At 35.2% G+C, this 14,554-nt stretch overlaps 1 protein-coding gene across 1 annotated transcript in view; it reads left to right on the top strand.

Moving 5' to 3' along the window:
- LOC122810503 (high choriolytic enzyme 1-like) overlaps positions 1–14,554 on the top strand; it is a 194,970-nt gene that overhangs the window by 133,434 nt on the left and 46,982 nt on the right. The window contains exon 5 of the mRNA XM_044082085.1: positions 5,398–5,553. Coding sequence (XP_043938020.1) covers positions 5,398–5,553 — 156 coding nt within the window. The remainder of the gene's footprint in view (positions 1–5,397; positions 5,554–14,554) is intronic.

The following is a 14,554-nucleotide window of genomic DNA, read 5'->3' as shown; positions in this document are numbered from 1 at the left end:
CAGTTTTCATTTTTATTGTTATACAACCCCTATATGTATGTTTTATTTTTAACAATTTTCATTCACTCCAACATTATATAAGTTACTCAATTCCTGCCTTGCCTTAAACTTCATTCTGCATCCTGAACATTCTTTTATGTCTATTGTTCCCTTAAATTCTATTTATTTCTGAATTATGCTCCTTCCCTTTTCTGAAGATCCCACCTCCAGTACTTTTATTTCCTTTACAATATCCAGAAGTTCCTTCATGTTGTGCACAGATTTCCATTTCTAGTAGGTATTTTTGTCATCCAATAAATTTAAAATTTAGGAGGCATTACTGTGGCTAGGTAATTCAGATTTATATGTCACCTCAAAATAAGTATTTTCTCAGTGACATCAACTTCTTCTCCCAATATTTCTGTTAAAGCACTATGTAAGGAATTTTTTAAAGTCTGACAATTCATTACGTTCTCAAACACAAATTCCCAAATGCCTGTCTCTTCCTTTCACACCTCCAGAATATGCTATCTAGCCAAAGAATCATCCACTAATGTCTACCTGAGGTATAAAATACCTATGCAAACCTTGCCATGCAGAAATCCTAAACCTTCTGGATCTTGTTGCATACTTGGGAGCCTTACAAATTTATTTTCATTGTTTCTTTATAAATTGTCGTTCCATTATTTTTCCCAATCTTTTATAGCCTTATCTGATTGATTTTTATAGTAATCTTGTGATATTTAATACATCCTATCATTTATTTTTCTGTAACCAGCTTCTGTTTCATACTCGATTAAAAATTCTGCCAGAGCTGGTCTTTCACTTAGCACTCTCTTATCCCTTTCCCTTTGCCTATACTCTGCTATCAACCCTGACATGGAAGTCAGTGTATAATCTCCAGTACAATCGTATGCTTACTCTGATCCCACTCTATTACCCTTCCTTGCTGAGTTATTTGCTCCCAATACCTTGGTTCCTTTGATAATTCCCTCTAGTAAATCCCAGCCCCCATCTTGCCTATTTAGTATATCTGTGTATGCAGATGTACTGCTTGGTAAAATCTCCTTTCTCCATTTGTGCACTGGCGTAGTTCTTAGAATGCTTTCTGAGTATAATATTCTGTACAGTTGTTATTTTCCTTATGGACTTGCATCCAAAATCCTAGTCTATCTGTTGAACCCCCTCCTTGTTTCATCACCATCCTTTCCCCTTTGATTTGTAACCTTCTGCTTGAATTATGTATATGAGCATTAACTGCCTAGTTGTAAAGTACCCATTCAAATCAGGCAACCCTAAACCACCTTATTCTAGGGGTAGAATCAGTTTATAAATACTCAACTCTTTTCCTCTTCACCTCTAAAATAAATTCATTCATTCATTTATTTGTTTGCTATCATCCACAACTTCTCCTCTAGTTGATAAAAATAAGCCTGACTAAGGAAGCTGAGAATATTTTCACTGCTTATATCTTACTATCCATACCCATAATTAAAAACTTCAAATACCTCCATTTTTTATTATTTTTGTTTAATTTCTTTGTACATATCTTTAGCAGTCATAACTAATGCAAATAATTCATCTTAACATTAAAAAAAATCAACAGCAGATTGGGTATTGCTAAACCAGTTCATGTATGGGTACACAGTTTACAGCTATAGCTATAGCCTTTGTTTTATTTTCATTTAGTTTATATCCTTTTTTTTTCCATAATAAATCTTTATTATTTTACCAATTTTCCATACAACAAAGAAAACAACACAAAAAAGAAAAAAGGAAAATGCAAATATTGTCCAAATTAAACTAATAATACCTATACTACAAACTATATACATTATTTACATGAATGCTTCCATCCTTTAAACAAAAAAAAAAAAAAAAGAATCTACTATCATTAGAATGAATTGCTCTTACCAACTTTCACATCAAGTATGCCTGTCCTGGGATTGAGCTGAGTTCGGTACATTAAGCTAATATAATGTTGAAAATTTGTTCCCACACCTTCGGGTTATTAATATTCCTTTTATTATCCTTAATTAAAAGTTTATGTGCTAGAATATGTTTCATGGCTAAACCTTTAAAGTTTTCCCACGAAGTTTGAAATGGAGTCAACCAATTTGTAGCTATATAAAGTTTCATTAATAAAAAAATATTCATAAGTGTAATCAATTGAGTTTTATTCAAATTATTAGGAGGAATATGTAGTATCATAAATTCCCAAGAAAGTGTAGAATGTTGATATCCCATCTTTTGTAGTTGAATTTTTAAGGAATTCCAAAGTTTGTAGATACATTTACAGCTCCAGAACATGTGCAAGAGGTCCGCCGTTTAATCTTTACAGTATGCATTTAGTTTATATCCTAAAAAGGCTTGAAACCATTTCAAAACTTTCCACAATGCCAAAATGTCCACTTCTAGATTTATCAAGTACAAATAATGTTATCTACAAATAAAGTTAACTTTTCTTGAGTACTTTGAATTCTTGACCTTTGTTAACTGCTCCAAGCAGAAAGCAAATACCAGTGGAGCAAAAGAGTATCCCTGCCTTGTTGCCTAGTACAAACACTACTTTTCAGACAGAAACTCTCCTATAATTCTTGCCACTAATACTTTATATATATCCTCATTATTAACACCATTATTCTGTCAGGGAGCAGAAAAACTTCTATGGCTCTACTCATGAAATTCTAGCTTTTTCTTTTGGCTTTTTCCTGGTTAGGGATTGCCATAGTGGATCACCTGTCCACTCATGATTGGCAGTGGAGTTTTACTGTGTCGAGTTGCCAGCCCGGCACGCAACCTTCCACAGAAGGCATACACACACACACACACACACACACACACACACACACACACACACACACACACACACACACATCTAGGGCAAATTTAAAGTGTCCAATCCATCTACAGCATGTCTTTGGGATGTGGGAGGAAACTGGAGCACCCAGAGGAAACCCACGCGACTACAGGGAGGACATGTAGACTCCACACAGAAGACACCCCAGCTGAAGATCGAACTGGAGAACCTCTTGCTGTGAGGCAGCAATGCTAACCATTGCACCACCGTGGCCATCCACTCATGAAATTCTAGCTGACACTACTACATTATTTCCCTGCATCAAGACCCACCAACAATAGCAGTGTATTCTTATACTCAGATTCCCTCTAGGTCATCATTGTTCTATTAATGTGTTAAAATTTTTCAAATGTTTGCCTTTCCTCCAAAAACACATTGATCCATATCTATGAATTTTAATAACACATTTGTCATTTTCTTAATACAGACATAAATACATAGGTCTTTATCATGTTTGGATACTACAGCAATCAAAGATTTTTTTCCAAGATGTTGGTATTTTCTCTCTCTTAAATTATTGTTAAACAAAACTTTGAAATCTTTAACATGTAGTTCCCTCCGACTTCCAAATTTTCTATAGCACCACTGTTCCTAGAGATATGTCACAGTTTTATACTATCTTTTCCTCTCTTAAATACTAATTTTTCAGCCTTATCTTCCTCTGCTGTGGCATAATCATGCCTTCCATAAATATTTCCATTTATGGATTTTGTTGTTTACACCATTTTATACAAATTTTCATAAAATTTCCAAAATATCACTAATACAACTATAGGGTTATTCATATTATTTCTTTCCCATATCATTCAGTCTTATTTATATCATGTTTTTAAACTCCATTTTTGTTTTACCACACGCACTAGCTATCACTTCTGAAGTAATTTCTATTTTCTCTAATAACTCTTGAATCATATATACTACCAGTTCCTTAAATTACCCCTTTTTAATCATTACCCTGCATCTTTATCTTAGGTTTTAATGGTACATGATCTGATATAGTTATTTGATGAGTCACAATCCTTTCAATTAAAAAATGCAGGGTCCTGTGAAATATAAATACTATCCAATCTAGCACAGCTATTGTATCTTGGGAAAATATTTTGAGTTCCTGCTGCTAAAGTCACATCCTGCATACTAAATATTCTTAAGTACTTCTTTAGAAATTTATCCTCATTTGTTATATTTCTCTTCTAGGTCCCTCTAATATGTCCTCACTATTGCAGATCATGTTTTAGTCCCCACCCATAAATATTCCCTGTTGAAAGCATACTATTTATCACAACATTCTCCTGCACTACATAATAGAAGATTCAGAGGGAATATAAATACAAGTCAGCATAATCATCATTCCCTGCCAGTCATCCCTTACTACTAAAGTCTACCATTATCTTCTTTTTTCTTCTTCTCCTATCATTGTTGGATCCCCTCTTGCAAGTAGTATTGCTACTACCATTCTCATTTGTCCTTGATATTCTACTTAAAGACCATCCTGAAATCCTACATTTCTTAATATAATTTAATTTAATACTGTTTACCTGCATGGGCATTTACATTCCATGCCAATATTGACACTATTCAGATAAAAAGCTAATTCTTCCACATAATATATATGACATTTATTTTGAATAAATGTTTCCATCTTGCTGCTTACATGTGCAAACCAATGTTTATTAGTCTGATCTTTTATGTAGTTATTTATTCTCATCTCTGTTTGAACCTATGTCATTTTTTGCTTGAATAGTTGCTTCAATAAAAGCATTCAAGGAACACAAAAAACAACTACATTTTTAAACTCTCCAACTCCTTTTAATTTGTAGCAAGCACATGAAACTATATACACTTTCCAAAAAGGAAGTTAACTTTTCATGTAGGAGCAGTTGACTCAAATGGATAGCTACACCCACCTTTTTGTCTCATTTTATTTAAAAACACCTTGCACTAATTTTTCTTGCTGCTACACTATATCACTGAACTAAATTCTTAATCCCCGTGTTATATTTTCTGTGAATTGTCTGTAAATCATTTCCTTTGATTGAACTATTACTTTTCATTAAGATCATTTCTTACACATTCTCCACGTGTTATGCTTTGTTTCTTCCATTGAGTTTCTTCTTTTTGCTATCTTATTATCTGATCATCATAGTTTAGGTTGAGACTGTAGCACTGGGAGGGTTATATCCTACTTGTAAAAGAAAAGCAACTGAAATGACTGTGAATTTACTCTCTTTTTCATGAGTATTTCTAGTATGTTTTTCCAAAAAGTTTTCTGCCAGGTACTGCCAAAGATAAGGAGTACTTTTTTCTTGCCCCATCGGCTTACTTAAGATGTTATAAAATCTTGCCTTTTTAATAGCTAGAAAATAATAACATTATTTTTGTATATGGCTTTCTCATTCCAACCTAAACCCCCCTTAAGAGTATAGTTACAGCCAGAAGGAATAGAACTACTTTCCTCAGTAAGAGGTAGCATAAACTGAATATAATAAGTACTTTCTGTGAATAGGATTTTAAAGCAACTAGAAAGTAAAAGCTAAACTATGTTTTTTTTTTCTTTACAGAAAAAAATGAGTTTGAGGGTATTTCCATCATCTTTGGTGATATCGCAGTGAATAATAGGCTGGAAAATGCTGATCGGTGCACGTCAAAAAAATGTAGATGGCCAAGTGCTTTCGATGGAAATGTGTACATTCCATACAAACTGTCAGATGAGTTTAGTAAGTCATCTTCTTGATTTTATTAATTCCATTACAGTTTACATAATCTATCCTTTAAAGAGTCATTGAGCATACTATACTTAGCAATAACCCACGCCTGGGTGTGGGTAATGCGGGATTTACCCACGGTTTGCATGGTTTGGTCCCGAGGGCGAAGCCTGAGGGACCAAACAAAGACAACCATGGGTAAATCCCACATTACCCACACCCAGGCATGGGTTATTGCTATTAAACTATGACATTATTTAAGAAAAGAAATAATTACTTTTCTTAAATAATGGCATTGTATAATACTCTTTGCTGCCCTTCCGCAGCTGTCTGGTATCAGCGCAGTTCTGATGTACTGCACATGCCTACGCAGTACATCAGAGCTGTGGCCAAAAGCAATGGAGAAAGCAAGATCTCCGTTGCTTTTTACTGTTTCGCTATGTTAAATGGGTTTAACATAGCGAGGCAGCTTTAAAATAAGCAACGGAGATGTCCGTTGCTTATTTTAAAGCTGTCTCTCTATGTTAAACCCATTTAACATAGCGAAACAGTAAAAAGCAACAGAGATCTTGCTTTCTCCATTGCTTTTTTTTTTTAAACCTGTCTCGCTATGTTAAACTCTTTTAACATAGCGAGACAGTGTTTTAAAAGAGACTTATACTAATGGAAAAAGTCCGGGAGACCGGACCTTTTTCCATTAGTATAAGTCGATTTACAACGTGCACGCTGGCCAATCAGCGTGCACGTTTTGTAATATTAATGGGGGGTCATGGTATAATGGTAGTTACTGCATGCTTTTCCTCATTGCTTACAAATTATTAACTACAGAAGTAAACTGAACAATAGTGACCTGAATTTATAAACACGTGCCCCACGAAAATATACATTATCAGGACATCATAGCCTATGTTTAGCTTCTATAACAGAGGATACCAATTTGGAACGCTGCATATGCAATACTTGTGAATATTTATGTCCTATGCATAGTACGGTATTGTAATCACAAACAGTTCATTCCAAGGTGCAAAGAAGGTATGACAAACAAAGAACCAAAGAAAAAAACACTTCAACCACAAGTTCCAAGAACAGTTTACTATATTAAGCTCTTTTATGTCAGAGTATTCTGAAGACGTCTGACATTTGTAAGACACAAGCTGGTTAATACAGCAAACTGCTTTTGGTACTGCAGTGTTTGGAGTGTTTTTTTTTCTTCATTTAGAACTTTACTAAAATAATTAAATGACTGTGCTATTATTTTTTTTTGTTTGAAAAGCTCTAATTTCACACTAGACTATTATGCACAATCTGAGTTGTATTTGTCATTACCTAATGGTATAATAGATAAAACTGCCTATAAAGGGAACACGCTCAAAAGATAAAACAAACCATCAGATGGCTAATTCCACTAATTTGAAACACGTATTTTACTCAACATTTAATGGCCTCTTCACTTACTGCACTTTTAATACTCTTACCATGGAAGAGCTCCCAAAATGTCTTATAAGTTATTTTCTAATTATTTCATACCTTTCCATTTGTACCATTCTCAATGAACTCCAAGCCCTCACATTCACTCTTATTTTCTGACCCCGAATCATACCTCCTGAATGTTCTCCCATTGTATAAAAGATTTTACATCCATCCCATCAGTGCGGCAAACCCTTAATAGTGTGCAAAAAAAGAAAAAAAAAAGAAAAAGAAAAAGCAGCAACAACTCTTTGATGCTTCTTGATTTGGATAAAATGTTCCAGCAATGGTCTCACCAAAGCTTTGCCCACAACCTTTTCAGAGTGGCACAAAGACTGCACCTGCACTTTATCCATATTCCAGACCTTTCTCCTCTTTTGAAGTCTAATGAGCATTACATTTCAGCTTTTGTGTATTACTGATTTCAATATGTTTTATATGTTTGCATTAAATGTTAAATGACATATACATATTTTATTCTCCATCCTCTTCTAATCCTTCTTGAAGGTTCCACTACTGCATGAAAATTTGAATCATCTGTTAACAGTTTAGAGTATTTTCTTCACTGCTATGTTTTTGAAATATATGTGCTGAATTAGACAGGGCCCCAAATAGAACCTTTATGTCATTCTACTATTATTCTTTCCGTAGACCTCACCCTCTCTCCCAGAAAGGCCCTTTAACAATTTTCTGATCAATGTAACCAGTTTAATGCTAACACATGTACTGCATAATTTCTTCGGCGGCCTCATTTGAGACTTACACTGTAAGACCTTCCTGAAATCAATAAACACTACATACATTCATAGGTACAGAGCTATCTATTTCCTTAGTTCACTGGTCATAATATCTTACCAGTTTGGCCTGCCAGTGACACAATGCATTTGCAGTGATGCCATACTGGGGATTCCACTGCTGGAGCCAATTAATTGTTTGACGTCAATTCCTGCAAGTGCCATAGCTGTCAATCAAAATCTACCCAAACCACTTTCAGCAATCATTAAAGTTGCCTGTTTCCCTCTTGTTATGTGATTCTGGAGTCAGCATTTATAATTTTGGGGGTGTGAGGGTCTCCTGCTACAAAAAAAACATGTGTTTCTTAATAAAAAAAAAAGTATTTTTCAGCTAGAAGGATTTGCAGTAAAGGTACTTGCTGAGATTGCCATTACTGAATGACATGACATGAATCTCATGTTGCTTACTATCCACTTTATGGTTGTTTAGAACTAAACTGCATCTTATGGTCATCTCCTTCACCTTGCACACCACTGATTTTAAACAGAATAGCATGTTGTTCTTAGAATGACTCTTGAGACCTTTAAACAGTGGTACTACCAACACTACTTGCGTCTGGTTTCTAGTAACTAATACCTTCATGGACACTATACTTTTCCAGTACTCATGAATGCAGCACAGTCTATAGTCTTGGTGGATTATATCGGAGGATACAGAAGTATGCAGCCATCTTGGTAAATTACATATATCAGTGCAGCTTGCAAGGTTCACCATTGTAGCACCAAACTTTGCAGTTTATAAAATGTCATATGTGGCAAAGGCTGTAATTCATACAATGTGCAATCTAGCCATCTGTATGCCATGGCTGCCATATATGCCTGAGAGGTAGAGATGGTACACGTTAACAGTTATGTAGCACAGCAGACCCTGATGATTGCCATCCTAATATTGTTCTTAAAGTCCACCATCCTCACCCTGTGCCTACATAATCATTCTTACTGCAGAGGTAATACAGTACTATAACCTTTTCTGGTGTCCATTTACCCCACCATCATGCACTCATGCTGCCTGAATGGCTAAAAGAGTACTGAGATCCTTCATTTCTGGTGTGCCCAAACCCAAATGCCACAGTCAGCGTACTTAATAATCCAAATTGTTGCAGTATCTGGGGCCCATAGTCACTCACCCACATATTTCCCTTAAAACAAGTCTAGAATGATGAACTTGGTTGTCTGAGTAGTACACCCATCTTCTCACATGCACAGCTGTTGTCTCATACGTTTGGATGGCCAAAAAATGAAATTAAAGACAGAGGCACTAAGAATTAGTATGGCAGCTCAGTGCTAAGATCTCTGCTTCGCAGTGCTAGGGTCTAAAGTGCATGCTCTCTATCTGTGTCTGTATGAGTTTTGCCTGGGTACTCTAGTTTTTTGTCACTTTCCAAAAATATGCTGGTTGACTGGTAGTCCTAAATAGTCCATATATGTTTTACTTTACTCTTTTGGCATTGATTGTGGCTGAAGTGGATTCAGTAATGACCGGCTTATTTGCTCATGTAGCAAATAAATACAAAACAAATAAGGGATTTGTTTTAACCTTACTGACATCTTGTACTGTCTAGAAGGAAAGTGATGCTATATATTTCCCCATTATTTCTGACTTCTTTGTTTTTACTCTCTTTGACCAGTGGAATATCTTGTACCTGGAAAGCAACCAGCAGGGTTGCTGGCTGTTTGTATTTTTGTAGGCTTGTATGTGTGCTCCTGCATTGCTGTTTCATCTTGTCATGATCATCGCCTTATTAGTGGTGCTGTGAAACAGTGGCCATGTGAAACTGTTCAGGGGATGTTTTAGCATCAGAAATTCCTGTGTCTAGTAGGTTTCAGATCTGAATTAGTGTCAGCCTCTTTCACCTTTTTTTTTTTAATTCATCTCTAGGTTGGCATGACAGTTAAGGTGTTTACCTTACAAACACAAGGTGCAGGGTTCACTCTCACAGAGAGTAATTGACTAGGTTTAAAATGGCCTACAAGGGCAGTTAGCCTAGTACTAATCTATTAACCTATGAACCTATTACTAATAAAATATCAGAACATAGTATAATTAAATCTGAACCCCACTCCCTTCATTCTGTTGTATATACCACAACCTAGCATTTTTAGGCAGCTGGTGTAACTAGTATGGAATGCAAAAATATTGAAATAGTCAAAAAAATAACTACAATTTATTTCTTTGCTGTAGTTATTATAAAAACAGTCTCTACAACTGTACAAAATGGGGACTATACACACTGGACATATTTTGACAGATGAAATAGTAAAAACTTCTATTTTTTTCTTGTTAGCTAGGATGGTAAGCAAGCCTCTCAGATAAATCATTTATTTGTTTAATAGTTCATTTTTTTCAACAAACGGCTTTATTTCAAATGAAACCATTAACTTAATTTAACATACTATGCAATCCTCATGCATAATGCACTTTACAAATACACAGATGACTGTCACGTTAGGTTCTATAGTTTGTAGACAATCAGTGTTTATAACTTAGTTCTTGATTTCATGCATTAATTAGACATAATAAAGTTAGTTAATACATTGCCAATGTTTGCTTTCCTTTCTATCATATTATGCACCCTCCTTGTGTATTCTATTACACATCAATAACATCACTGTAATGGAAAGCCTGCTTAATTGGATCTCCAGCTCCCTATCACATGAAAGCATATTATTGGGGGACTTCAATATTCACTAGCTTAACTACTCCAGTTATAATCCCTCTGTCTTTATTAACGTCCACATGTTTACCCAAACTATAACCACCCCCACTAGAATTGACAAAACATCCAAACTCACCAAATATCGCCCCATAGCAATCCTATCACCTTTATCCAAAATATTAGAAAGAGGTGTTCATAATCAACTAATGCAGTACCTCCAAAATAAAAACCTACTCTCCATATCCCAGCATGGCTTTAGACCTTCCCATAGCACCACCACAGCATTACTATCATTTACCAATATAGTTAACCACCATAGAAACAAGAGTCTATTTGTTTCTTCCATATTCTTAGACTCATCAAAAGCCTTTGACATGGTAAACCACAGTATGCTTCTTGAAACTCTACCTACCCTAAATATAAGTTCCCCCTCTATATCATGGTTCAACAGCTACTTATCTGGCTGTCAGCAAGCAGTCCTATGGCAGGGACAACTGTCCCCCCTGTTACCAGTTACTAATATTTTTCAGTACAATATTTTTAGTAAAATGTGTGTCTTTTCTTTCGATTGATTAGAAGAACACATTAAGTGTTTTATGTATTCTATTGGTCTATTTGATCACATGAGGTATATTATTTCTTATTTAAACCTTGAAATAAGTATGGATGTTATTCTGATGAAGTTCATGGTATTAAATTGGATGAAACAAGGTTGTGGCAGTTTTTCTTCGTATTCCACTGCTGGCAGTTTTTTTACTTGGTTTTGTGTGGTGTTTGTGATTCTACTAACTGTTTGGTCAGTAATGGCAGAAGAAGAATCGAGTCAGGAGACTCTGCTGAACCTTAGCAAACACCCGGTTCCTGAGTCAGGTAGAAGTTTCAATGAACTTATTACTTCAACTATTTCTGAGGCTGTTTGTGAGGCTCTATCCTGGCAGATAGGCAATGGAAGTATTACAGGTAACCTGAACCTTAATTCAGGCAATCCAAGCAATCCAGGCAGCAGGTGAGATGACGTCAGAGTCAATCTGGACGTTTCTTCCAGTCAAGCAGGTTTGGCTATGTCTGCAAGTGAAAATGTCAACATATTATCCTCAGTTAACCATTCACGGGGATCTAATGGCATGGGTGTAATGGATAAAGTTATCAAAAACGTTTTCAAAGAAATGACAAATCCATTTCACAGTTCTCAAAATGGAAAAGAATGTAATAAAGTAAGTGATTGTGTAATTCCGTCCAGTCCGGATGAATCTTCTATATGTAAAAAAGACATGTTTTTGCTTGAGAAATTGTGCACAAAGATAGTTTTTTTGCAACTAGAAGTCTTTTATTTAGAAGAAAACGTCAGCTTAAAATGTGTGCCTTTTGGTCTAAGGACTTTTAAATTTCCGAACTGTGTATTTCAAGGTAACGGCTTGTATACACAGTTAGTGGAATTGTTTAACAACACTAGACTGACATTTATGAAAATGCTTTTACAATATTACAAGAGTGAATTGGTGTCCTTAAGAGAACAAGCTGAGAGCCTAGATGGTAAAATTAGAGTATCACAGGCTTTCAGCTCCTTGGCGTCTCTCTATTTCGGAATCAATGTGAAATTAGAGAGGCACAGAGCTTCAGTTATCTTAAGAAAGCAGAAAAAGTTAAAGAGAGACCTTGCGGCTTCTGCCTCAAAAACAGCTTATCCGCTAAAGAGTAATAGGGGCAAAAAAAGAAGGTATAACTTCGTTTGTCAATAATGGCACACTAAATGACAATGTTAGTCCTATCAACAAAGAGACTGGTTCTAATGTTTGCCCAGTAAATGCAAATGAAAATGGAAACGGTGGATGTTTTCCATCAAACGACACTCAAGCTACTACATCTTATGCACAGGCAGGTTCTTTGGCAAACAAGTCTGTTCCTTTTTTGATGGACAAAACAGGCAACAAAAAACTCCGAGATGGTCTGGGAAGGTTCAAACGAGAAGCAAGGGGAAGGAAAAGGGTTGCAAAAAGAACTAGACTACACTATTAATGTTTGTAACTTAACTGACGATGTGTTGTCAAGTGACATGATTTTTGTTCTTAATAAAGGTTTTTCTTTTATTCCATCAAACCATGTTAATGTTTCCAGGTTGATAGTTGACTTCAAATTGCACTTAAGGAAACTTAATTTGAAGTGCATTTTTGAAGGTATTGCTAAACGTGAACCTAAGGATTTTGAATGTAAAAAAAGAAGTACATACAATCCTTTATTAAATCCTACTTTGATGGTTTTTGGAAAGTTGTGTGAGCAGGAGTTCAGAAAAATTAGACATCATGATGAAGGTACACTCAATTTAAACCCTTCTGAAATGTCTGCATTAAATGATTTAGCTAATAACAAAAATTGGCATATTATGAAAGCAGACAAAGGTGGTTCTATTATCATTATGAAGTCTGTTGATTATAGTTTGGCAATTAACTCTTTACTTAGTGATCAAAATTGTTACAGAATAGTCACCATAGAAGACATTACTAAAAGATTTTTGAGACTGGACACTTGTTTATTTGACTTATTCAGTCAAGGCAGTATAGATTATTCTGTTTACAGTTTTTTAACAGTTGAACTTCCCAAACTGGCCACACTATTTGGGATTCCTAAGTTACATAAAAATGGTATGAATCCTCCCTTTAGACCAATAGTGTCGGCCAGTTTTTCTAAGACAGAATCCATCTCTGTTTGGTTGGACAAACTTTTGAATCCGATAGTGCAGAAAACAAAATTTTATTTGAGGGATTCATGGCATTTGTTAGAATGTTTGGGTCAACTACACAATTTTGACACAACAGTTAAATTTGCATCATTAGATGTGACATCTTTATATGCAAGTATAAACCAAACAATAGGGGTGGAATACTTGAGAGATTATTTAAGTCAACATACTAACCTTGAGAATGACATTGTTAATACAGTGCGTACTTTGATGGAGCTGGTATTGGAAAATCATTTTTTCATTTTTGAAAACACTTACTTTCAACAAATTTCAGGCATTGCTATGGGCTCAAGGGTAGCCCCCTGTTTTGCTAATTTGGTAATGGCAATGTGGGAGAATAAATTTCTTCTTTCACACCCCCTATCAAAAAGCATTTAATTTTACAAACGTTATATAGATGATTTGTTTTTCCTATGGAATGGGGATGTCGGTTCTTTTTACACCTTTGTACAATATTTAAATAATTCCACCAATTTTTTGCAATTTACAGTAGGCAACATTGGTGACAATATAAATTTTTTGGATTTACATTTAACTATCAGTAATGAGGGTATGCAGTTTGAAAGTTGCATTTTCAGAAAGTCTACTTTTGTCAACCAATATTTACACCACGATAGTTTACATCCAGTTTTTATGAAACGTGGTGTTGTTAAGGGACAATTTATCAGATTAAGTCATTTAACCAGTAGAGATGACATTTTTCATGATGAAACAGTTAAGTTGACTGGATTTTTTACAGCAAGAGGTTACGACAAAGTTTGGTTGGACAATATATTAAAAGAAGTCATTGGCCTTAGATCTAGTAAGGCTTGTCCCATTTTAAAACATACTATTTGTCCAACTGTGGAGAAACCATTGATTACAGCGGTATGGAGTACTTACAGTTTAGCTTTCCCTATTCCCAATTAAAAACATAATTTGGAACAATTGGAAAGTACTGTTAGGTAACACTGATTTGTGCAACATTGTTGGTAGTTCCCCCCTATTCACGCATAAAAAGACAGACAACATCAAGACCATTCTTGAGAGAAGTATTCATGGTTGCACCAATGTCCAGACCATTTTTAATTTAGGCACGTTCCCTTGTGGAACATGTAAACAATGTAGGTACATTTCAGGCACCAGTACAGTGTTATTTAAGCACTTTACTAAGACGATTCATTGTAAGGGACCCCACACCTGTAAGACCAAAAATGTGGTTTATGTTGCTAAGTGCATTTCTTGTGAACATTTTTATATAGGGAAAACAACCGGAGCATTGAACATGCGCATATATGAACACATTTTAGCTATTCGTAAAATAGATATGTCAAATGCTTTAGCTAAACACGCCATTAGTTGTTCTGGTTACAAAAAGT

The sequence above is a fragment of the Protopterus annectens genome, chromosome 9.part0 (genome assembly GCF_019279795.1).
Source record: "Protopterus annectens isolate FY-2018-M chromosome 9.part0, PAN1.0, whole genome shotgun sequence".
Taxonomy (NCBI): domain Eukaryota; kingdom Metazoa; phylum Chordata; order Ceratodontiformes; family Protopteridae; genus Protopterus; species Protopterus annectens.
Note: the sequence above shows the minus strand (reverse complement) of the source record. Positions and strands in the feature narration are given on the sequence as shown.